This window comes from Stegodyphus dumicola, chromosome X1, assembly GCF_044657685.1.
Source record: "Stegodyphus dumicola isolate Sdum_Otavi_A_Nest chromosome X1, ASM4465768v1".
NCBI classification, from domain to species: Eukaryota; Metazoa; Arthropoda; class Arachnida; order Araneae; family Eresidae; genus Stegodyphus; species Stegodyphus dumicola.
The window spans coordinates 83889545-83917172 of NC_140780.1; the positions used below are offsets into that span (position 1 = coordinate 83889545).

At 30.6% G+C, this 27628-nt stretch overlaps 1 protein-coding gene across 6 annotated transcripts in view; it reads right to left on the reverse strand.

The window, feature by feature from the left end:
- Positions 1–3854: 3854 nt before the first annotated feature.
- LOC118203737 (uncharacterized) overlaps positions 3855–27628 on the reverse strand; it is a 55991-nt gene continuing 32217 nt past the window's right edge. The window contains exons 3-9 of one of the 6 annotated variants that reach the window (XM_085807537.1): positions 17000–17173; positions 16823–16914; positions 10958–11020; positions 9538–9676; positions 8135–8323; positions 4846–4986; positions 3855–4351 (exon numbers count right to left, since the gene is read on the reverse strand). In XM_085807537.1, the coding sequence (XP_085663663.1) occupies positions 4205–4351; positions 4846–4986; positions 8135–8323; positions 9538–9676; positions 10958–11020; positions 16823–16914; positions 17000–17173 (945 nt within the window). In that variant the 3' untranslated portion in view covers positions 3855–4204. Of the gene's footprint in view, positions 4352–4845; positions 4987–8134; positions 8324–9529; positions 9677–10503; positions 10646–10957; positions 11021–16822; positions 16915–16999; positions 17174–27628 lie in introns of those variants that run through there. The other 5 variants (XM_035376025.2, XR_015038480.1, XR_015038479.1 and 2 more) reach the window with 5 other exon arrangements.

The window sequence follows — 27628 nt, forward strand, 5'->3', positions numbered from 1 at the left end:
TTTTCTTTTCTTTTTTTTTTTTTTTTCTTTTTTTTTTCTTTCTATATTTAATGTTTTTTTCATTGGTTTTGCATTATGGACTTATGCACAAAGTACTGTTGTAAAATTTAAATAAGCAATTATTTGTGATCCAAGGAAGGAATTAATCCATTTTACATTAATTCCTATGAGGCAAATTGTTTTAGGTGAAGAAATGCCTTCAAGGAATGAATTAAATCTTTTAACCGAGTTTCCACTGTATGAGACAAATAGACAGAATCTCCAACTTCAAATATAATTTCAACTACAAATAAATTTAATGTTTTTTACAAGTCATTATTTATTAACCCTCGAATTAATATAACCACTAAAAAGTTTTGAATACTCGTAAGTTGCATATTCAAGCGAATCCTGAAGTCTGAGCTCGAAGGAACTCGTGAACTCGGACAGAAATGAAAAATACTGGAGTCCATGGTTCTTACTTTGCTATCTGTCAACTTGTTTTGCCTAAAATTAATAAATGCAGAGACTAAATTATTTTTTAAAGAATAACAGAATTCTCTTATCTTCTTTCTAATCTTCGAATTTAATGCTTTATTTCCATATTATAAGCTTTATTTTTTAAGTAATCCCACTTAATTCATGAAGAGGAAATTTGTTTTAAAAAGGATATAAAATGTGTAAATTTACTAACAAAGGAAATGTTGATTGTCACAGTATTGTTGTATACAGTAAAAGAAATTTTAAATAATAAATTCTAATAGTTCAGAAATAATTGATGAATTAGCTCTAGAAATATGAACGAATAATTTTAACATTTCACTCCAAGTTACACCCAGATTCCCCCCCCTTAAAATGTTTACTTTGCTTTAATCTCGTAAATAAACATTCCCTATAGACTTATAAGATATATGTGACGTTTTGAAATAAAAATATTGAAATACATGCTTATAAAGTTGTGTTTCGTTAATTTTAAACAATATTAATTTACTCACTTAAAATTTTCAGTTATAATTCTCTGTTTAGGATATGTATAGAAACTTTTCAATGGCTTAAACTTTAGTGTCAGAATATTCAATCAGTTTAAACCTCCTTTCTAGTTAGAGCAGCTATTTTATTTATAGGTAACTGCATTTTAATAAAATATGATCACAATGTGAAAAAAGCTGAATTCTTTTTTCAAATTTTAGATCAATAGCAAAATGGTTTTTATTAGTAACATTTGCTTTACATTCTATGGTAAAGTGTGTGCCACTGTAAAAGTAACTTCAAATTATTTTCTAAAATTGCGCTTTTCAATATCTCCTTGAATTGTTATTTGATTACATAATTATATTTTCCCAATGTATAGACTAATAGCTTCTAATCAAGTGAATTGTTTTGCCCTCCCCAAAAAACAATGATTTACTTTTGCATTATATATTTAATGGAATCTTCCAATATAAATGGCTATCTTAAAAATGGAACTATTTTTGCAAGATTTAATACTCAAACACACACTTTTTAAAGCTTTTTTCTTCAAAGATAATGGATATTGTGATTATATTAATAAGTTGCTAAGTAGTTGTGCTTAATAACCTACACTGTCATTCAGCAGGTAGCATTTTTTTCATGGGATTTTAATTGCAGTTTTTCCCCTAAGGCCTTAAGAATTTCACAGCTGTGTATATGTAAAAAGAATTAACTTTTTAACATAAAAGTTTAAAAAAGTAAACAAAAAAATAAAAAACACTTTTCTGAAAATATAAATCAAATGTTGAAATAAATGAGCTTGAACTGAGCTTATTCTGTTGCTTTTCTTTTTTACCCTTATAAAAGAAAAAAAAAAATTCCTTTCACAGAGAATGCAGTTGCTACTACATACGTTCTTAGCTACAAGTTATTGAACAGTGATTACAGTTTCCACTCTTCTACTTCCTAATATGTACATTATGGGCTAGAATCTTAATCTGCTATATTTATCCATCTACTATTTTACTTTGCTACATCTTATTTTGTGAATTACTTTCCCATTAATATTTATAGCTATAAAAAGGATATTTTACAGCAACAACATTTCATAAAAGTTATAAACAAAGATTCTGGGAATATTATTCTGGTGGCAAATGAAATTTTTGTATATGATAACACTTTCAAACTTGCATTTAATATCACACTAACTATGCACATATTCACATTTAATGCTTAGTATGTGTGCATACATCTATAGATATGCACAAACATAGAAAGATAAATATATTTGTGTCATGAGTTTGAGTTTTACATTACTACAGAGATACTTTATTACAGAAAGTTTACTACATTGGTTAGCATTGTTAACAAATGAAGAAAAATTGCAAATCTTTATTTAAAGACTGGAGTTAAGATTCAAAATTATTTCAATAACATTCCAATTCCCTTTCAGTTTCTCAAGAATAACATTTCATTAAAATTAAGCATTAAAAAATAGATATTTCTTTTAGTGCAGTGATTACCAATCTATGGTACATTTACAATAATTGCAGAAAACAAAAAAAGTGTTAAAAATACTGATGAAAAATGTTAAAAAAGCTTGAATTTACCTTGAATAAAAGGGAAAGCAGTTGCAAATAATTACAATGTGATCGTCACTGATCTAAATATGTATAAGAGCTATGTAACTTGTTGTAACTAGTTGTGTTCCCACTATTCATATTGTTCGATTAATTACCTGTAACATGTAATTACCCCCTTGTGGTGCAAAGTGGAAACTTTGTCATTTCACATTATGCAAAACGAATAGCAACTAATATTTTGACTTTGAAGGAATCATCAATGTCAAGAATTAATTGCACAAATTTCTTTCCTGACCTTATATTACATTAAAATTTGTTCATGGTGAAGTGTTATTTTACACCAATTATGTTCTTTTAGAACTGTTAATTGTAAAGTTTGTGTAAACAAAAATGAATAACTAGTTAATAGACTTTTGCAAAGAGCTAAAACGATCATGGATATTGACTCTGATTCGACATTTGCATAAAACATTTCCAGAGAATCAGCTGAAAGCCAGGATAAAGTGGTTATTTTGGCAAGAGATAGGCTAACAGGTAGTATAAAAATTCTAAAGAGTAGTTCTTTCAAAGAAGAAAATGTATTTTAATGAATGTTTAGTATGGACTTTTATGCATAAAAGATGACTGAAGCAGTCATGTTTGTATAATTATAAAAATATGTTTCATCAATTGAAATTATGAAATTTTCATTACTGTATCATTTAGAAACCAAGCACTCAGATTACAAGGAAAAATTAATAAACCTTTTTGTTTTACATTTAGTACATACGAAGTTGTATATTAATTCCTTTTAAAATAATCATAGTTCTAATATTTTATTGTGGTACAACACTATTTCAAGAATGGTTAGCATTTTCTATAAGCCTAGATTTCATCAATAATCAATAAATTCAGGAACTCACTCTTTGTTTTCATTTTCGTTTCAGAAAAACTAATATACAGAATAATTGCGGTACATTAATAACACTATATTTTTGTTAAAAACATGTATTATAACAGCATTTATTTGAAATAATATAATAATCTTTGTTTCAGTATATATTTTTCTGAACTTATTTTTCACAATCTATATTAATTTTATGATGAAATAATACAGTAGTATGACATATTGCGGGAATTTTGTAGAGGGTGACAGAAGGGGTCTTAGTTCTGAAAGGGGAGGTTAGGGTACTCTGTATTAAAGTCTGATTAAGGAGTACATGAGAAAGAAAATCTTGAAAATTTTTTTATCCTAGTGCAAAGGACATTGTATATAGATTAAAATTAATAAATAATAATAACAGTTTTAACAATATGAAGGCATAAGCACTGAATGATAGTAACTAAAAAATGAGAGGTGAATACTTCTTAATGATAACTTTATTTCATATGTTTTGGCAATGAAATAGTTTTGTACATGCTGATAGTTACAAACAGATAAATGTGAAAGAATATATCAAATATACCATTCCTCACGGACATTTTATAAAATTATTCCTAAATTTCATTTGCCTTTTTACTTCCTGCCATTTCTGAAGGAAGGAAGAATTCACACACCGATGGTCATTGACTGCAAGACGTTTGTACTATAACATCTAAATACGTGTCATAATGAGTATTATGAAAATCTCTTATGCACTGACTTTTCCACCAAGCACTGAACTGATTTAAATATCCATAATAAGTTATATTATTAGATGACTAGAAAAATGTCAACCAGTAATATGAGGATTCGTATAACTAAAGCCTTTAAACTGTTCCTGGTCCATCGATGCCAGTATTTCAGAGTCAACAGGACTTAAAGTGGCAGAGTCCATAGTAAAATTATGGTCAAAATTGCTGGTATCACATGCATTTAACTGGAACAGAAAAGAAATTTCAGAAAGTTGTAAAATTTTTCTTTAAAACTAAAACATTCATAAAAAATTGTGAAGTCATAAGAAATGTTATAATAATACTAACAAAAAATTTAAAATTAAGCTCCTTTAAAAATTTTGAACTTTTATCAATATAAAACAATGCATATTTCAAAAATTTAAAAAGAATTCCCATTTACTTAAGTGCAATCATGAAAATAAAAATTATGAAATGTTCAATTTATGTTATAGAAGGTAACGATTTAAAAAAAAAAAAACAAAAACTGCGAGTCTGAAAGAAAAAATATGCCTTTGATGACTTCAATTTCACAGCAAATCTCAAGGAAATATTATAAAGCAGATATTTTTAACAGAGTTTAATGATAGAATAAACTAAAAGTTATAAAAAATTAAAAAGGGTGAGGAGAACTCAAATACATCACATAGAGGCCAGTGAGTAATGTTAAGTGGCTTAAAATTATCTAAATGATAATTACCACTTTGGGCTTGAAAGGAGGTGGAATTTGTTTCTTCTCCAATTTATCCCAGTTTATTGTACTAAAGAAAGCATGATCTTTAATGTCTCCAGCAGGACATGATGGCATACCTAATCTCTTAGAAGGAGACTTCACCAAAAGCTGTAAATTTTGAAAAAAAAAATTACTAGTAAAAATAAAATTAAACTGCAAGTCAAATTTTTTTTTAAAAATAAAATAATATATAAAAAATACCTGATATTTGTGATTAAATGCATACCAACAAATTTTAGTTATCACAAAACATTCCTTAAATAGGCATGGATTTAGGAAAAATAAAGAATATTTCTTGCTTTCATTAAAAATTCTACTTTAAATCTCGCTATTAGTCTAAGTCATCTTTAAATAAGTCAAAATGCTGTCCATTTCTTCTTTCCTGAATAGGCAACAGTAAATACAACGGACATCATATTTAGTTACAAAACTTTTGCATCTGCCTTTTTCCATATCTTATTTTGCATTCAAATACTCAAGAAAATGAAGCATTTTAGCTTCATTCTTATTGAAGAAAATTTTAGTGTGATTGGAAAGCTTATGCTTATTTGACACTGTGCAACTTAGAGAATAATTATTAAATTTACTTATACTGATGTTGAAAATTTTGTTCTTCAGTATTTTCCTTAGCCCTAAGTTCACTTTAATACATAACTGAAGTAATATTGTAGGACATTAAATTTAGTTTAAAAATTAATTTGTTTAAAAACTTTAATTTTAAAAACTGGCATGCTGTGATTATCAATTAAATACAATAAACCAGGTTACGTAAAGTACACATTTAAAAAAGGTTCATATTTAGAGAAATTTATCTTCAAATAAAAAAGCTATTAAATATGAGCTTTTGTACACTATATTTATTGTCTTTAATTTTAAAATGTATTTCTTTTTAATACTTTAAATTAGATTCAGAGGCACATTGTAGTATATACTTAGATAATTATTGCTATTGAAATTATTATTTTTGAATTCGTTTGAAAATTAATAAAAGTGAGATGGCCATTACACCTGTGGGAATACCAAAAAAAGTCAACGTATTTTCTCTTTGAGAATGTCAAAAAGATAGAGATTACACTGATATACCTTTAAAAGTAATGAAATATAAATCATAAAAATGTAACGAAACATAACATAGCTTGCTAATTCTCAAAGTAAATCAGAACTACAGATCTATTTTAGTTGTTATTAGTACATATTTGTATTGACTATTCAATATTATAGGAAAACTCATTTTTTAAACTAATGAAGAAAAGAAAAATGGATCACAATGATAAAATAATAAAAATTTCATTATGAATGATAGATACTGAAGTTCACATTTCTAGACGTTCACGTTTGTTCTAGAGTTCTGAAAAATGCTGAAAAAATGCATAGATGAAAAATCTTCATTAAAACAACTTGCTTTACAAAATACTTTCTTGAAATAGCAAACTGGATTAAGTTTTGATGTTTGAAATTGCAATAAATATCTTAAACCCTAACAAGACTTGCCACATTTTTCACCTTTTTGCTCTTAAATACCAAGTTAAAGAATTTTGAGTTTAAAATAGTCATTTAAAGAAATTTCTGAAAATAATTTCTGAAAATAAATCCTGTTGGGTACATTTTCATGGCAGATTTAAAAATATTTTATAGGGAAAATCTGAGAGAAATTTTGAAAATATGGAATAATGAAAAATTTCTTAAACAAGTGGTTTCACATGCCTTAGTGTGTGCCAGTGTGTGATTGATTTGTTGTTAATAAGCTCAACTCTTCTTTTGTTTGATGCTAACTTGTCCTTTCTTATATTAATGTAAACATTAAAATATAGTGACTTGAAGATTAATATTAAACACATGTAAAATTGCTGAAAAATATAATTAGTAAAATGCTATTTGCAATTTAAAAAAGTCAGTTCAGTATAACGCTATTGGCAATTTTTAATTACATTTCTTTTATTAAAAAAAAAAGAACAGTTCAAATTTTGTCAGAATATGTCTCCTTTTAAACTATTACCATAGTTACTCGAAAAATAATCCTATACATTTTAGGAAGAGAAGTAGCACATTTGTTTTCGTGCAAAATCTGAAACGTTATATGCCCCAGACAGATGTGAAATCTTTCTGAACAGTATTTTAAAGCTAGTGTATAGAGTTAAAATAAGATAAATAAAAATTAATACAAAGAGGAATGCTAAAATGAGATATACATAAAGCTCAGATGATGTCAGATGTAAAAGAAGAATAAAATAGATATGATATATATTAAAATGCAGTTCAGTTTATACAGAAATCACCTGTGTAGTTCAGTTAATAGTCAGCACTAATCATTTTACACAGAATGACTTCATTCTTATTCTTGAATTTCTTTTATTAAAGTACCCGATTATAAGAACCTAACAAATTTTAGAACAAAAATATACCAAAATAAAAGAGGTCTCTTCGAATAAATACCTACATTATTTTGACATTTTTTTTTCAAGCTGTATATCATTTGAATTATTATTTAGTATCTAAAAATTTATTAAATGTGATTTATACCTCTTATCAAATGCGATTTATACCTCTTACTTCTCTTCATTTTATACTCTCTTACCAAGAAATCTGAACTTGAGAACCAGTAATGTACACTTCAGATTCAGTCACTGGGAATAAAAATTCGTACAATATATTTTTTATTAGTTTTTATCAATTTAAATAAGATTTTATTCATATTTGGGCATATTCGTGACATGTTTCGAAATGTTGTTTCAAGTCACTTTCTACAAATAATGTTTGATAACTGAGACAGAAGTCAAATATAGCTCACACACGCTGCATCTTTTTGAAAGTGACAGGAAGTATTTAACCTGAAAAAAATGATTATATAACAATATCTTTAAATTTTCCATATTTGAAAATGACAGTTTTCTTAACAAAAATTTGTATTTAAGGAAGTTATGAATACATTTTTACGACAAATAAGACGCTATACTTTTAATTACAGCATTTGCTTATATAATTAAATTATGAATTAGAGACTACTGAAACTACTATTATATGGATATAGTTAATTTATATATACAGAACACAATTTATACAGATAGCGAATCATTTTCAGTGAAGAGAAATATCCAAAATTAAGAATTTCCAAAAATTAAAGAATGAAAAATACAAGTTCTTAAAATGGATTTAGCTTCTGCTACTAAGAATTTAAATTGCATTGAATAGACATAGTTATAAAACTATATTCCCTCAATTCAAACAACAAATTGGACTTTATAAGAATATAACTTACCAAACCAAGAATATGCCTGGCTTCTTTTGAAAGATACCTTGGGTAGGGTGGCTCCTCATTACATATACTCCAAAATAACTCATCTTCATCAGTACCATAAAAAGGAGACCTCCCAGTTATCATCTCATACAAAAGGACTCCAAAAGACCACCAGTCTACAGATTGATTATACTTCTGTCCAAGGATTATCTGAACACAGAGAAAATTATTATGAAAAATTAAAATGAAAAACTGACCGATGTTAAGCAGATAATTTTTAAACTTTCAGAAGCTAAGAAAAAATATGTAATACAACACGCGACTTTTACAAGTTTCATATAATATGATAAAAAATTATTTAAAAAAAAGTTAATCAAATCTCACAGATGTTAATTTAATCGTGCAATCTAAATTACATTCAAGCTTAGCTTGGAGAATTTACTAATGCTGAATTTCAGGTTCGTAAAAATTAATTTTCTGGACTGTTAAATTCTATTTCTGTATACAATTATGAAGAAAAAAAATCACAAAGCAACATTTACATATAATTACAGCTATACAGTCAAAAGTCGTTAATTCAGACACCCATAATCCGGACCTCAAAGCTAAAAACTTTCTGCGCATGCGCCGCGTTGACACATGCGCATAGGCGTTTACGCGTGCGCGTTTAATGTATAACGGACGGTGCAAGCTAAAATTATATAATTATCTATTTCAGTTAATGTTGATGATTGCGTTGTTCCTTAATCTTCGAATTGGATGCGGCTTATTATTTTTTGCAGACTGTAAGAGCAATTTTATAAAAGTAAACTTGAACTTTCGATTATGTCAATTTCCGATTCTGGAGCTCCCAAAGGATCTACAAAACGAAAGTATGTCTCGATGTCCGTCAAACAAAAAGTGGAATTGCTGCAAAAAAATGGATAAAGACATGAAGAAGGTGACAGAGAGGTTAGTGAAAACGAAAAAATTTCGATTGACAAGTTAGTCGGTATTCTCGGCACAGCAATTACGGGTCTTGTAACTGAACAAGAAATTATGTCTGTTTATAGAATTAAAGAGAAAGTATTATCACATAAAACGAAATAACTTACATTGAAAGAAATGTTTAATAAAGTAAACAAATAAATATTAAGCTTCTTTTTTTTGTAAATTTTGATACCCTTTAGATCATAATTGTTCTTTATTTCATAAATTACAGTTTCATATTTTTAATTTTAGAATTTGTGCATGCCATCTTACGAGATTTAAACTGATGATCTATAATCCGGAAAAATCGATAATCCGGAATCGCCGAAGTCCCGACGAGTCCAGATTAACGACTTTTGACTGTATTAAAAAAATTACATTGTAAAATCTAAAAGCTGTTTTTTGTTCAATGCATTACCATCATTTACTAAATTTATGCCTACCCACCTACCCACCTCTGGTGGAATGTAGTCAGGTGTTCCACAGAAGGTAGACGTTCTCTTATTTTCAAACATGCCAGTTTTGCACATGCCAAAATCTACAAGATGTATGTGTCCTTCTTTATCAAACAAGATGTTGTCCAATTTGATATCTCTAAGGAACATGCAAAGTGTCAAGAAGTGGGTTACATTAAGGTATGATAACAACATGCAAAATGCATCAAAAGAATGATTTCCAAGCAAATCATGACAGAGACATGACATACAGCAGTAAGAAACATGCTTTAAAATGGGATCAAAATATGTTATACAATTGTTTTAACTATCCCACTATTAAAGAACATTTCTAAGACATGAAAACCATGAAACTCATATCATTAATATGCTTCAAAATAATATAAAAAATTCCTTTATTTATGATAAATTTAAATATAATGTTGCATGCTGTTTCAACATCCATGCTTCTTTATAAATGAATTTCAGATTTCAGAGCATGCAATGTAAACACAAAGAGTTCATGCTGGAAAACCAAAAACAAACTGTATTGCAAACAAAACTGAGGTTAAGGTTCTGAAACTCAGGTTCAGGAGTATGAGACAAGGTATGGCATAGAACTGTTGCAATTAAAATATGCAACAATTAAGGATGAATATAATGCTAAATATAAGAAACCTTACTAGTCTCTTAAAAGAAAAAGCAAATCTTTAATAAATAAAAAAGAATTATGGCTTATAAAATAAAGAAAAAAGGTGTGTAATAGCTCTCGGAACTTCAGAACAGTATCCTTCAGAGCTTTAAAAGTATTTTGCTTTTGATTACTGAGCGATTAAAATAGGAAAATTGAGGTACGCAGCTAGACTCTAAATATTTCTAGTTCCCTATATATATATTATTAAATAAGACACACAAAATATGGAGTTAGTAGTAACGAAATCAGGCCAGCTAATGCATAATGGACAGTAGATATTCATGGAAACATACTTCAGGACAAATGTACTGAGGGGTGCCGCAGAAATTGAACGGCATACATTCCTCTTTATATATACGACACTGGCACATCCCAAAATCCACCAGACGAACGTGACCTTGTTCATCCAGCATCACGTTATCCAGTTTGATGTCTCTGAAAACATAAGTGTGTCCAAGTTTCTCTAAGGTGACAATTCTTTAGTTTTAATGACATAATTTTCTACTTCACACTTTAATAACATTATGGAAAGAAAGCGGAAAATACTTAATGAATAAAAATGTACTATCGCTGTAGTAAAAATATTAGTGTTAAAACAATGTAATAGTTTGACAATATAAATAACACTATTACGAAATTGTTTTTGCATATTAATACATTTTTTGCATTTTTATTGTTTAGATTCTTAAATAATAATTGAAATCACTTCATAAAATGTTATATTTTCAATAAACTATGATACCTTACCTATATACAATGCCTCTTTTATGTAGAAATTTCAGAGCACTCACGATTTCTGCGCCATAAAACCTTAAATAAAAAATATTTGTCAGAAGATAAATTCAGTAAATACAATAGCAGTGTTAAAAATTGCACAGAAAAGTTAGAGAACTAAGTAAATCTTAAGGAAAAATAAAAGTTTGGATAAATCGCTGCGTAAATTCATCTGAAGAAAAGATCAAATTTACCTAATCAATTGCTCAGAATAAATTCAAAAACCGTGTCTGTAAAGATACTTCGTTAATTTCTTTAAGCGTAAAATGCGTTCCTGTTGCGCATAAGTGTACATTAAATTTAAGGCGTATTAAAGTGATGTGGAATATGTGTAAAGTTGAAGATTTTGTTGTTTAAAGCCGGCGTTTTATAAATGTTTAGGTTATCACAGAAGTCTTGATTGCACAAATTCCTTGGCTTGTTATTGCTGCTTTGGTGAGCATTGAGAAGTGCAAGTGTGTGTTAATTGCATAAGATTCAATAAAAAAAATGCAACTAAGAAAGTTGTAAATTATAAGCCATTTTCTGGAATTGCCATTGCCATATTTTTATGATGAGTATTACGGCCTCAAAAATTTATTATGGCCAAGTCCGTCAGTTCATCTATCTCTTTTATACAAATCTAAAGCGAATGAACGGAATAGGATGGGGAATGAGCAGGCCAATCCAAAACCTCATCTACCATACAGTAATCGAGAAGATTGCCCTATACGAGGCAGCCATATGAGCAGAAGAAATGGAAAAAAAAAAAAAAAAAAAAAAAAAAAACCGCTTCATACAATCCAGCAACCCTTCCTTCTTAACTACACAAGAAGCTACAGAACAACATCAAATGCCGCACACTTTTAAATCCTAACAGCACACCACTTTTTATACGCACTGAATAAGAATCCTATAAGACAACAGTACTACAACTACGCAAGAAGAGCCATTACAAATCATTAGAACTTTTAGCAGAGAATTACGGGACACCGGCACATCCCAGGAAAGAAAAATAATATCATAAGCATGAAAAAAGAAGTAAGCGAAAAAGAAATCCCCCGACTCTATACAGACGGTTCCGGCCTAGAGGAAGGTAAAGGCAGCGCAATCAAAATCTCCCTAGGTCCCAATTCAACAACAGAACAGAAGTTCCACCTAGATCAACAAAATGCCTGGCTCGCACCTTAAAAAAATCATAAGCAACAAATCTAAAGCTGAATGGCAGGACTGGTGGGACAACGCCGAACAAAGAAGAAGGACTTAACAGTTGTTCCCAAAAGTAGGCACAGCACCCAGTTTAATAACGAGAAATAACGTGGTACTTATCAGGGAATGGCCCTTTTCCAACGCACTTTTATGCAAGGAAATTAGCAACTTCAGATCAGTGTGCATGTGGAGAAAGAGGCAGTCCCGAACATTATTTATTCAAATGCCCCCTCAACAGCTGAATATCATCTAAAAGTCCCGAATTCAGAGAGTGAAGTGACTCCCTTTATTAGATACGCTACCAAAGAACAACCATTTCCGAAAAAAAATCATAATTATAACGAACTTCCTGTCCACAAGAGGGACTGAGCTACGCAACACGGCCTAGAATAATATAACAAAGCTATTTATTTAAAACATTCTATGTAAGCAGACCTGGAGCTGTCCTCCATAGCATGCAAGTGCGAAAGGCACCAACTGTAAAAACATCAATGTATATTTAAGGGAAAAAGAAAAGCACTGCCCGCAGTGTGGCAAAATACAAAGCATTGCAAGCAACGCCTGGTAGGGTCTCCTATAAGTACTGTGGGGTGTAATTATCTGGATATCTAGTGTGGCTGGACAACAATCACATTGCCAATGGTTAAACAATGAGTATCCACCACACTTCTCCATATCCGTATATCTTTTGTACAAATTTTACACAAGTCAAAATGTGCTACTCAGCGACTTATTTTATATATGAAGGCTAATGACGCTGACGTTGCACTGATTCAAGAAAAGAACTTTTATAAAGGTTTTCTTCCTGACTTTCCAATTAAGTAGACAAATTACTAAGATTCTGAAGAAGTTCTCAAGTCTACTGTTATTATTCATAATCAGAATCTTTCTCCTTTTTTGTGCTTAAGGGGACATATGATTTCGTTATAGTCAACCTTGATTATTAAACAATAATACATTTATTGCATTATTATTAAATAAAATATGAAGGAAAAACTTTCAGTAATAAAATAAAGAACTTTTTTCACATGATTATAAATATTAACGAAAATTAGAAACTTAGTTTTTACTTCTTAGTGCATTTTGTTAAAACTATACAAGAAGTATTTTATGTATTTTAATTTATTCTTTTTAACCTGCAGAATACAGAAAAATAAAAGGCCCCACTTCTAAATGCAGAAAAATTATTATATTTAATCGGCGTAGCAGGCGTTATCGAAAGACTAAAAAGATTCAAATAAAAAAATTCCAGACTAAAGAAAGAACCGAATTTATCAGAAAAACACTAAATTTCAAAAAATTATTTCAGAAATTCTTAAAATTTTCATTTGGAAGATTATTTATTGATTCGCTCGAAAAAATGACAAGGATCTACGAGACTAATTCAGCATTAAATAATTAAACTTTGAAATTCTGATAACTATTCTCATTGAAAATTGCACTGTAAAGTACGTATGAAAAATTCCCGGAAAATCGGGTCGATAGAAAGAAATCAAAAATTAATTTCATGCATTGACCCAAAAATACAGAGAAACCAAACTAAAAAACAATTAAATAGCCTTCTAGCGGTATCACATTTTGCCAGATTAGATAAAGAGCAGTTTGGCTATACTAGAAATAGTTTTTGCTTAAGGGTTTAACCCAAGTTTTGTAAAAGAATGACGTCCCTAACTTAAACGAAGTTTATTAAAATGAGGTATATGGGATGGTTCTGTAAATATAAAATCTACCTTTTTATAAATGTCTCTGTGTAGTAAAATTTCCAGTTAGTAGTTCCTAGGAAAAAAAAATAATCCTCATTTTTACATGCAAAATTTAGAGATATTTGCTAATTGACTTAGATCCCATTTTAGTAGCTACTACAAACCCAAATTTAATATTTTTCAACCCAATTTAAGAGGCAACAGCAAAACAAATGTTGCTAGCTGTGGTCATTCTGTGTTTCACAGAAAAATTACTCGTTAATAAATTTCTAGCTTTCTTTATGAAAATAAGCATATCAATTCCTCATACATCTGAACACTGCCGGTAAAGATATCAAATCTTTTGCATTTAACTTACTGATAAAACACAATGAAACCGTTTACTGTTTGGAAATTTTACACTATTTTTCTGCGCAGAGATCGTACAAAAGCTTACATTTTTCATTTGCAGAACCCTTTTACACGCAGTGTTGAAACTATTTTCTTAAGTTCTCCACTTAATTTGAGAAAAACTTTAGCAACTAAATACATGTCTAAGATTAATATTCAAGGAAATAAAGGGGGCCCCTTTCTCAAACTCTCTATGCATAATATTTCATTTTTCAAATGCTAAAGTACAATGGATTTACAAAAACGAGACACAAACTTAAGGGAATAAAGCCTGTATATACCTTTTATGAACAGTGTAAGGTTACTTCAATAAGTCACTTCACGTTTTTTAAATTCATATCAAGGGAAATTACTATAATTTGAATATTATAAAACAAGCTGCGAATGATTTGAATAAATATAAGCAAAATAAACAGCTAATTATTTCATTGAAAGACCTTAAATAAATTTATGCCTTATTTCAGTATTTATAGAGTGAAAACTATAGAAGTTAAAAATTAATAAAACTAAATTATCAGCTAAGCAATAATATGTATCGCTTATTTTAAATGATTATACATGGCATATACAGTGAAGCACCGTTTATAAGTTTCTCCTTTATACATCATTTATATTTATCTATCATTTTCTCCCTGTCCTGAGTTAGTCCTATTCATTTATTTAATTTTACTTACGCTTAATGTCTGGTATATACCGTTTTTCCTTTTGATCTTTCTTATCAATTAACGTTGCTATCCCCTGCTTAAATCGTACTTTTTTCTTTCATTCGAAAGTTATATGTGCGGTTAAGAGGAAGAACAAAGCCGTAGGACATCTAAAATTGATACAGGGATTTATATCCATTTGGTGAATAAATCGGAGAGGATCGTTTGGAAGTCTGCTGATCAACAGGTTTGCTAATAGGAGCAACTTTGTTTCTGGACAATTTGATAGCACGTTTTAACTCAAGTTCTGTTTGCCTTTTAATTTTTTTTTCAACTTGACTTGCTGTTAAAGTGTCTACAAAACAAATGGTTTCTCATTAAAAGTTAAAACTCAATTATTTAAATTATACTGTTCCTTTCTATTTTGTCAATCATATATTCTTGTATTTTTTTAAATATAAATTTTAATTTTATATTTAAAAAATGCAAGAATATATGATTAACAAAATAGAAAGGAACAGTAATGATGATGCTTCTAGTTACAAAAAAATAAATCACACTTTTGTCATGTCCAGACAAGTTTATCTATTTGGCCAACATGATATTTCAAATGTGTTAAAATCCTATCATTATTGCCTGAAGCGGAAATAAGAGTATGCAATGGTGAATTTTTTTCATAATGGTTCAAGAAAATAGACAAAAGTGACGAGAGTCAAAAATCGTAAAATTTCACTTTTCGAGGTTCAGTGTACGGATCCATTCCCAACAGACCGAGTTATGAAAAATGTAACAGTTATTCCCTATCACAGCTGAAAACTACATGGATTCACAGCACTCTTAGCCATGGGCAGAGTCAAGAATTCAAAGTGATATAAATGTTCTAGAAGAATAAATTAATTTAATGCGCTTCTTAGAATATTACTGTAGGAAGTACTTAGATAAAGATTAACATACTTAAGGTTATTATCTCTCTGACTCGGACTCAAACAAAATCCAAAAATTAAAAACTACGCTATTAAGAAAGCGTTTTTAAAGCCGGGATCAAGCAAAACCGCTAACAACGAAAGTGATTACAGATAAAGAGTACTGGAAGCTTCTAGGAACAGCCTTTTTAATAGAATACGTAAATTGTGTTATCAGTGTAACGATGAACTGATTGAAAATAGATTTTGGAAAAACATTTAAATAGCGGGATAGACACGAAAATTGATAACTTCAATCTTCTTTTCCAAGATGGAATTCAACACGCTGACATACTCAAAAATGTTTTTGTTGGTCATAATATTAGTGACAAAACTTTTTAACAACTGAAACCCATATTGCTTTGATTAAGGTCAGACAAAATATTTGAATATATTTTTCACTGAAAATATTAGAATCCGAATTTCCCCTAAAATCTTCTTAGAAAAATTCTACTTATTTAAAATGTGATTTTAAATAAAGGCATAATCATTTTGTTTTTATATCAAATGTTAAATGATCTGATTTCTTATGATTTAAGGATAAAATATATTTAATTATTTTAAAATATAAATAGCAATTCAAGCAAATTAAGAACTGGATGACTAAAATAAATTTGTAAAATTGCAATAACATAGTTGTAGCATTAAAATTCTGCATATGAAATACATTAGTTCTATATTACATCTTTAACTAAAATTAAGATTATTATGTCTTTTATTTAACAGTCACTTGACAGACTTGTAAACGGCGCTTTACTTGTTAACAAATTCGTAAACGCATCATTTCTGCATATGCATACACAGAATTATTTTGTATACGTACAAGAATGATCAGAAAATAATTCAAACAGATTAGAATTTCATCCATTAGAAAAAAAGCTTTCGATTAAAAAAAAAAAAAAAAAAAAAAAAAACCTCCTACACTATACATATAAAAATAAGCATAATTACATGGCTCTTTGCTCAGGAAACTTTTTACTTTGCTGTATATGAAACATCAGATCACCTCCATTTAAATATTCCATAACAAAGAACAGATAACTCTGAAAGAAAAAGTAAATTAAATTGCAGCAAGCAGAAGTATTAATTTTTAAAACACATATAAAGTATTTAGTTTCTAAGTTTTACCTTAGTTTGAAAAGTACAATACAATTTGCACATGTAAGGATGTTGAGTACCCAAAGCAAGAACTCGCCTTTCTATCATAGTACTTTCTACATCATCGTCTTCCAAAACAACATCTTTTTTCAGGCATTTAATGGCAAAATACATATCATGTCCCTTCAACTCAGCAAGCAGCACCTAAACAAAGATATAAGGAATTGATGTAAGATAATGATCATTTCAATGCAAAGGTACTTCACAAAGAATATACAAAAATTGAAATACCCGATATACATTCTGTATGACAGCTGACCTTTAATGACAGCTTTAATATTAATCCATGACAGCTGGCAACGCGTGCTTCGAGTATCCTATGCAGGCTACAAATGTTCGTAAATTTAAAAACACGTTATAATATTTTTCCAAATACCGGAAGTAATCCCGTATGAAATTTTATATTAAGTTGTAAAATTAATTTTATAACATTTAGAATATATAATTCCAAAAATAATTCGAAATTTCACCATTTTGTTCTTTTGAATTTCATGAAGGACGTTTCAAGGGATGTATGCTTATATTTAGAAACCATGAAAGTCCTCCTCCCAAGCCTGCTCTTTCAAGCAGAATCGAATTCGGGAGAATTACAAAATAATCAATTGTTTCATCAACTAGATCGCTTGTGGCGTCAATTGCAACGAAGCAGATTTCATTATATATCGCGAAATCTTTAGCAGTAGAAGATACAAAATCTCAAATAAAACTTTGCTTCGGATATTTTTTATTGTTCTCACATCTGATTTGTGACATCGCAAAAGTAATCTTTCTCGACCTCGTAGAGTTTTGTCATGAGTCATTTACATGGATATGCTAACTGGTAACCGCTCATAAGCATGCATCAGTTAGCTTCCGTAGACAAACTCGGTAGCAGTGGTGCTGCAAGAGAAAACTGCGTACATAGTGAAGTAGTGAAATTAGAGATTGGGTTGCATGGAAGACAGCTTCAGACACGGAAAAGCCATTGCAACAATAGCCCTGGTTTGTTCGTCAGAGTTCACTTTAATCGAAACGTGAACACTGTTGTCACATTTAAGCTTACGGCAAACATTTTGTAAAATTATGGAAAACTGTCAGGGCAGATAACTACCACCCCTAAATAAGTAATTTTGGAAAGATCAAAAACATGTTTCACAATGAACTATAGACTTAACGCTGAAAAATAACAATATGCGGAACAAATAATTATGTATTACTACTAACTAGATGTACTATGGAAGGAGAAAATTCAAGTGTCATATACTTTTGAAACGATATTAGGCTAAGTTAAGCGACGTTATTAGAATGTCATTAACAGCAATCGGTAAACTGAGCAAAGACGATGGGAGAGCACCCATTCAGCACCATACTTACGATCACTTTGAAACGTGTTTCATTTTAAAAGATGTAGCGCCTCTTAGAGTGACAAGCAAAGTACCTTTTATTCAGCTTTACATATGCAAGTCAAATTTTGTTTGCAAAAGCAATAACTACAAAAGATACTTGTCTACTGTTGGACATGAAATTTTCTAAGCTATGCAAGAGTTTCAGATAATGAAACGACAGCAATATAAAAACATAATACACCCTTATACCTAAATGCAAGAGATAAGCAATAATTGCTTCACAAAAGCAATCAACATATATATGGCCCTTGACTCCTAAATGCTTTAAATCTAGTTTTTCAGAGTTTAGACCAACGTCATAAGAATCCAACATCATAAGTTTGTGGGGCTTTATTTAATTTTATTTTAGAAGCAAACTTTCCTGTACATCTTATTTCAACTTACACTCTCTTGCCAGAATGAGATTTCAGTTTCGTGCATTCTGAAAATTAAGGAGCCTGCTATTTAAACTGGTGTCTGAGTTACTTCAGACAGAAAGCGTTCCTTTCGGCCTCGTGGTTTCTCTGCTATTTAAGCTTTCTGTTTTAACGCTATGCATATTAATTTCCGGTTAGCCTACGCCGGTGGTATAGCTAAGAGACAACTACGCGTTTAGATATTTCTGCGCAGCTTCGGCTGATAGGTTAGTTTTAATTTTACGTTTTCTATTTTGAGTTGTCGCCAAAAGTATTGGTGAAGACCTGTAAGCACCAAGAGTGGCATTTGTACATATTTGTTCTTAAGTTGAATAAAAAGGTCTTTTTACCCTTACCCTGTGTAGTTACTTCTACAGCTGAACTTGGTGAATAGTCGCTTCACAGTTCAAGTAGCCACAGAAAGGAACTTTAATTTAGCTAGAATCTTACAAGTTATATATAGTTAATTTCGATAGCTAGAAAAGGTACGTAAATCCAGTTTTAAAAATATATTGCAAGAAGCATCAAATTGCACCAATTACAGTGAACATCATAGGAACCAAACCATAAACCTTAGTTTACCCAAATCTTGTCAATACGGCCTTGCATCATTTGAGAACAAAGCGGTTCATATGGAAAGAAAGTTAGTTCAGCTACCCCATGCTTATTTCCTGCAAGATAAATTATCACCGAAGTTTAAACTTCTTGTGCGGCAAATTAAAAGCATACGAAGCAGAACCATCGAGAAAGGATTGTGCAGCCGGGTACTCACTGCGTTAGTTAACAGAGCAGATCTATAATTTTACGAATTTTCACAAAATGAGTTGCCTTCAGGCCATTAGTCTCAAGTAGTTCTTCCTCTATTTATTTTTATGAGAATATCTGCACTGATTAATTTATTTACTGAGTGAGTGATTGAAGCACCCCCTAGCATAAAAACTAGCAAGGTAACTCTCCTGTTTAGTACCACGTTTACAATTAGCAACTGATTCGCTCGATTAGAATTCAATTTATGATTAGAACTTCTATTTACTATTTAACAGTTACTTCCATCACATTTCATTTTTCAAATTTAATAGTTCAGCGCAAATCTGCAGGATTAAGCAAAAACTGGGAGATTTGGGAAGCATCAAGATTACGAAAATGTCTTATTAACGTGTAGAACGTTTTTAATTATTGTACACACACGTATGATCAAATATAATTTGAATTATATGTTGCCATTTTAGACGGAGTACATAAATGTCAAGATTGCTTTCAGGACACCGATGTTAATTTCGGACATTGAATTCATAAATATAGCTATAATAGCTGCAAAAGTTTAAGCAAAGAACAAAAAGAGAATTAGCACAGTTAAATCTCCCCAAGAAGAACATTTATAATTAAAGCCGTTTTGGGTTTTCTAGAGGGATGGTCCTCTTGTAAAGATGATGTTCAGTACCAGATTTCTTTTGTTTTGTATAAAATAATGATCACTTTCAGAAACGATTGTCTATGAAAGATAGTCGCTATAAGAGGTTTCGTTGATTTTAAAGCGTTGCAACCTGTGCAAACTGCATTTTGAAGTTTTTTTTTCATAATGCATGAATGTTTCATAATTATGAAAAAAAAACTTCATAATGCATGATTAAACTTTGAAAATTCCCATGCAGTCAGCCCATTTGCCTGGAACTGAGCCCAGGTCGAACTATCCCTCGACCTCTGGTGGGCCAAGCCACGAGTAGTTGTACTTGATTATTTAATACGGGCAAAGTACTCTAGGAATAAAGGTACGAATGCTTTTGCGGGGACCTTTCCAAGGGAAATTGTCCAGTATTCAAGTTACAGATAAGAAAAACCGTGAAAACTCCATGTAAAAGTCCTTTCAACCACCGGTAACAGAAATTGGTGAAAACTACCAGTATTTTACGGTTTTAGCCTCTCGTCTGCTGGTAGCCTTCTACATCATAAGACATTGGGTAGGTACTGCTTATGGAATACATGCAGTTTCTCATGCCATGATCTGCTTAAACAGTAGGTTAGGTGATGTGATTTAATTACGGCAAAGCCTTGAAGGCTATCTGCCTAAGGAGAGGGATGCATTCGTGGAGGACTTTCTAAGGGAAACCGGCTCGTATACACGCTTAAACAGTAAGATCTCTGAGGAAATGTGAGCAAAACTGAGGTAAAAGATAGGTATAGTTCGTAACTATAGAGTTAAGACAAACAAGACTAACAATGAAGAAGTTCTCCTAACCATAAACTATTTTTCTCCAAAAAAATATGCATGAACCAACTCATCTAGAAATACATGACAGTTAAAGGAAAAAAATGGCAGCTAATATTTTGTATATAATACAAAAAAGATGATTAAATATGTGACAGAACTCTTTGGATGTAAGAATGCTAGCTAGTGGCAACGAGAACAACAGTTACAGCAGTTGACCTCCAGCTGCGATGAGGATAGGTTCCCCCAATATTATGTCTCCGTGACTCGAACATTAATTCTAAATGTTAGGTGGTCCGTTTTAGGTTATGTTCTGTTTTGGGTACATTTTCTTTGCAACTGTTTCTGTGCTTTGTTAATGAATACTTATAGAGATAGCTGGCGTTTGTGTTTATAGAAGAGCGGTTACAAACAGAGTTTTTGATCGCCTCTAACGAAGTTTCCAACTTTTCTTTCAATGACAATTTTAAAATCTCAAAATCTGTCAAAACAATACAAATATAGTTAAATTTGCACAGATTTTCAAGTTCTTACATCGATTTAACTGTTCTTTTAACAAATGTAACTTTCCTTATTACATCGATTTAACTGTTCGATGCTTACTTAAATGTAACTTTTCTTATTACATCGATTTAACTGTTCATACAGGTATTTAACAGTATGTGCTTCTAAATGAGCAAACAGTATTCACAATTTTCTGGGCTTTGCTTTATTTTCAGCAGTTTTAAAGTTTTGCTAAAGAGGCTTCCTTGAGTTTTTTAGCAAAAATTGCAATCTGCACCTATTTGAACTTCAAACTGATTCGGGAGGAGGGGATAGGAGGAATACAATTGATACAACGCGCTCAAAATGAAAACTATTATGTTGAAATTAACTTCTAAATTCCTATAGATTAAACAAAAATAAAGAACGAAAAAAATAAAGCATTTATTTAACAAACACAAACATTTTTTCAGGATTCGCGCCCACCAGCGAGAGAACAGTAAAATCGCTGAACACTAGTAATTCGACCCGCGTTTAAATCTTAGCGAATAGCCTAGCAAAATGGGGCAAAAGGACGAAAACCAAATACAAACTTTTAAAATTAGAATGCAAGCAACGTCAACCTCTGTTTAAGATGTAATTTAAGAACTTCATTAAGAAAGTTAAAAACAGGTCTCGCAATTCTTATTTAAATGAAAGGTAAATTTTTTATGATGCATTATACCGGATGAACTAGTGGAAATAACGCTGCAATGCTAAAAAACGTATTCTCTATTTAAAATGTCACAGAGGAATGAAGATTTTATGTAGTCACTTTTATTTTATCAACAATTGTACAAGTAAATGGTAAACCCAATATGCTTACAGTAATTTCAACAAGCCAATTTTCAATTTTTCCTTGAGAACAAAATTTTCAATACCTAAAAATCTTCATTAAATTTTTCAGAAGAACCTGAAGCTCTGAATTTTTTTACAAAGCATTTATAAAATTCTACAATTATATTAACACTCATAAAGGTGAATTTTTCGTAGCCCACCAGCGGCAAAATGGCAAAAGCCATAGAATACAGATAATTCATTCCAATTTCGGGCGCTGCAAGCTGTACGGCGACCTGCATGCGTTTTCTATGGGTCTGTGTCACAGGGGCATATAATTGACAAGGGCTTGTCTGACAGCAACTACATGTAGACAAAAACACGCGGCATTATTTTTTAGTAAAATTTGACTATATTTATCTGGCTAACAGCTGCTTCCAGGGAAGAAAAGGAGAAGGATTATATGAGCAAGTACCATATTTTGTCTTTATTTAATGCTAAAAAGACTTATTTTGGAACAGGTTTTAAAATTATTTATGGAGATATCAGATAAAGGTCCGCTATTTCAGAAACGAGGAAGGAAAATTTCAGCAGTCGGAGGAAATAAACGATTTTACATAGAACGAAATGAGAGGAGCAAGGTGAAAACGTATGTAACGTCAACTGTCGAGGAAAATATTAATGAAACTGGAAAAAATGAAATATTACAATTTTGAAAGAACTGAAATATTAAAGTCATTAAGTAAAGAAAATTCTTATTAGAAGCTTTACATATAGTTTTTATAGATCCAAAATTATGATTAAAGTTTCAACAGTGGTTAGCTATCAAAAATTTGTTTTTTTCTGCTTTTCGAACATACGATTTATTTTCCCTCGATGAGAAATATCAAAGCTCTTTTCAATATATGTCATACCACATTGACGTGGTAGGCTAAAGTTCCACAAGAATTAAAATAAGAGATGGGATCTTTAAGAATTGAACAACGAATTTTACTGATAAGTGACCAAAGGACTTCAAACCTCAATTTATGGAGTAACCGAGCAATTTCGGACTTGATTGAAAGATTAAACAGTATTATGGTAGTGCTGTTGCGATTATTTTTAACTACCAAATGTATTTTATGATGCGAAAAGGTACTTCTTAGCTGTTTATTAAGTGTTGTTATGCGCGCATAATAAGTTGCGCATATTGCTATGCGCTATATTTCTTTTTCTTTTTTATAGTATGTGATAGAATTTCTTAATATAAGTATTTATTAAAACGTCTTTCGCCAAATGTAACTTTTCTTATTGCTTGCTAAAGATTCAAAATTATATATGGAAGCTAAGAATTAAATGCAATATTTACCAAAATTGAGTATTTGCAACTGATATATCCCAAACTGTGCAAACAAAATTTAATTTTTTAAATCAAACTTGATTTTAAGATAAATATTTTAATCAACTTTGGTAAATTTATAAGAGAATAAAGTAAAGTTATTAAATTGATACAACCTGTATTTTTAACAATTGATATATTTTCGGTTTGTTAAAAGGCTGGTTACTGCAAGATGGTGACAGTTATAATAATAATAAAAAAAAAACTCTGTTTCAGCAGCAGAACATAGGATATACAGCAAGCAAAGTAAAAGGAGAACTCGTTTTCTGTAAAATATTTCAAATTCTTCAGTATTAAGCATCACAGCATTTCCTAATAATTTAGTTTGCACGCTGCGATGTGTTTTCAGTGGTAACACATAAATCGTATTTCATAGAATTCGCCATAGCCTCATATTTCATTAAAATTTTTATAACTTATTATTTAAAAATCTATTTACACAAAGCCATAGGAGCATTACATTCCACCGGCTTATAGGCATACTTTGATCTCACAAACACGGCCGCCATTTGCTAGACGGGTTTCATTTTCAGGCAGTGGAAATTGCCAGTTCGATTTCTAATCTTTTCGTACATTGCTCATAATAGTTGATCAAGAACAGAAATTATTTACCGTAAATCTTTTTCTGTTTATCTGCCTTTCCGTGCAAAATCATGTCACTCTGCCAAATAAAAAAAATGCCTCCTTTTTTGCTATTACATATATCATGCTCAAAATTTGCTTTTCAGAATACTTGCTTTCTGAGAAATCAATTATTTGAAATCAGTTTCATTGAGGATTTTCTGCCACGGACAGCGATGAAACCTTTCAAAAATGTTCCTTCTGTCATCATAAAACACGTTTCGCGGTTAAAATCACTGCCATAATATTGTTTAATCTATCAATTACGAAACTGCTCGGATTTCCCACAAGTTCAACTTTGAAGTCATTTCTCACTTATCAGCAAAATTCTTTGCTCAATTCTCAAAGATCCCATCTTTAATTTTAATCCTTGTGGAAATTTAGCCTATCATGGCACTGTAGTTTGACATGTATCGGCTAAACTGAAAGTGCATTGAAATTTCTTCATCAAGAAACATGAATGGTATGTTAAAAAAAAAAAAAAAAAAAAAGAGAGAGAGAGAAATATATCTTTGGTAACCAATCCCTAATAAACACTTAACCATAATTTTGACTTTGGATCTACAAACATTATCTGCGAAGCTTATTCAATTGGAAAATTGGAATTCTTTGAACTCTTTCACAATAGCAAACATTTTTCTTCTTTACTGATAGCATTGATCTTTCAATGCTTTTAAAATTCTAATATCTCAGCTTTTTCAAATCTCATTCATATTTTCCTAGACAGATGACGTTACATACGCTTTCGCTTTGCTTCGCTCATTTCTTTCTATATAAAATCATTTAGTACCTCCGACTACTCAAATTTTAATTCCGCTCTTCTGAAGTAGAAGGATTATGTTTGATGACTTTCAAAATCAACGCCAAAATAAGATTGTTATTTTGCCTGATTTTAAAATCGATAGTTTCTTTAGCCCTGAATAAGGTAAAAAATGTGGTGCTTGTCCATAAATCTCCTCCTTGTGTGCCCTGGAAACAGACTTTCGTCAGATAAATATAGACGACTTCACTAGAGCATTGTCGTATGTTTTTTTGTCGTATAGTGTTTTTGAGTTTCCGGCATTTTAAACATGTCTTTCATTGAAGTTTATCAAAAAGTTTAAAACATTTAATTTTTTTTCACAAAATTCGCAAAAATATTTGGATAACGTCACTTAAAAGTCAATATATTCTGAAAAAATAATTACAATACCTTTTCAATTTTTCCCACAAAAGTATTTTGCATTTTCCGCAATGATTCCTCACGTCCTTCCATTTACATAACTGTCTTTCGACCTACATAATTGTGTGAAGGGGCGTCCGTATAAAATTTTACGAAGATGAGGAGAGAGTAACATTGGAAACATATAAGTAATTACATCAAAAATTTTGCTTTTATAATTTACTTTGGTAAAAGTTTCACAGGCAGATTATACAGAATACAGTATGTTTCACCATGAATACGAAAACGACAGAGTATACATGCATTGACATACAAACAGATGTTTTACTTGATTAAGGGGAACAAGCAACCTATTTTCCTCATTCTGTGAACACCCACTGATAAGTATGTGCTTAAGATGCTTCGCGATTGAGATCATAAAAAAAAGTTAAATTAACTGTTTATTTCGTCCTTCAAATAAAACTTTTCTTTAAATTGTTAAATTGTAAATTATTAAATAATTTTCAAAATAAAAATTAGGAAAAAATAAAAAATAAACTAAAAAAAAAAAAACCTCTTCCCCGATCAAAATGTTTTAGACCCTTAAAAAATGCCTCCCTGTAATAAGAAAAATTCTTACAATTTCAAAAGTATAAGTGAAGCAGTTATGCCACTAGATTCTATCTAAATTTATTTCATGTTCGTAAAAAAAGTAATAATTTTGTACAAAACGTGTTAAAATGTATCTTCTTAAAAATAAATACAGTGTCACATTTATCGCCCGAAAGCTAAACTTCTTTGTTTCGTCGCCAGATTACCCCCCCTTCTTGTTATTTCTCAAAATGTAACTTTGCCACAAATTTCTCGCCCCCCCTTTTTTTTAAATGGAAGCATTAAACTTAACTAGAGTCTTGATATATTTACATTTAATAACTCAGCTATTTAGTAAAGCTTGTGAAGGCGGTAGACGGAAATGAAAGATGGAGCAGATGAAGGGGTGTCAGATGAAGGCTATCCGTTTTCCAGAAAGATAAAACGTTTTGGCCACAGCTGTCCTGCGAAACCCAGGAGATAAATATAGCTCTACTCACATGGCTGCGAAAGCTCAATTTAGATCTCGTCCTTGGCATTCACCTTACTTTTAGAAAGTAAAAAAAGCATGGAAAATTCTTTTGCATTATCAGTGTTTGAAACCTGTCAGACTGTTGAGAAAGGGAAGAAAGATAAAAATCTCTTTAGGGCAAGTTTTCAAAATAAATTTGTGAATTTTGCATTCAATATAACCTAAGTAGTGAAAATGTACATATCGTTATATATCATTAGGTATAATTTTTTCTCTAATCTAAAACGTCTTTACATCTATTGTATGATTATTTATTAATTCAAAATTAAATATTTCTTTATATTTAATTAGTTTAGAATTTATAAACACGTCGTCTTCCATACTGAAGTTAATCACAATGGTTTAATTATTTCACAAAAATTAAAGAATCCCCCCCTTTTATGAATAGTATTGAACGCGGTAAAACATAGAAGGGATATCTGCCTAAGGGTAGAGAAGTCTTCGTCAAAATCTTAATATGAGAAACTGACCCACGTTACACAAAGAAAATCAGGAGAAATTTTAATGCAGTTTTAAAGTTTGTTTACTGCCCCGCAGTCCTCATATAAGTGACTATACTAACGACATCCACTTCCCAGCCTCGCCTCGGAAAAGCTGGTATTCAGTATTTGATTTTCGAGTATTTCGTTCATAGCTGATGATTCGGAATCTCGGATACATTCATATACACGTCCACTGAATTCACACATTTCATACTCTCCTAGAAACTCGTAAAATTTAGAAAAATTTAGCTTGAAATTTTGCAAAAATAAATTCAAATAGCTGTTCTGTTTGAATCAGCGGCGGGCTCCGAAAATAATTCTTCATGTTGTACAACATGAAGAATAATACAAGGGTCACACAGAAATAATTATTTAGTGAGCTAGAATGGAAATTAGGAAGACTAAGTAATTAAAAAAAAATTCCTCCAACGTCGACAGTCCAGAACTTCGAATCATGAGATGAAGATTCTTCAGACTTAATTCATGAATACCTTTACAGTAAAAATGCTACACATTAACATGCATGCTTTAAGCTTAAATGCATTTTTAACAGCTACAGATTTCCATCT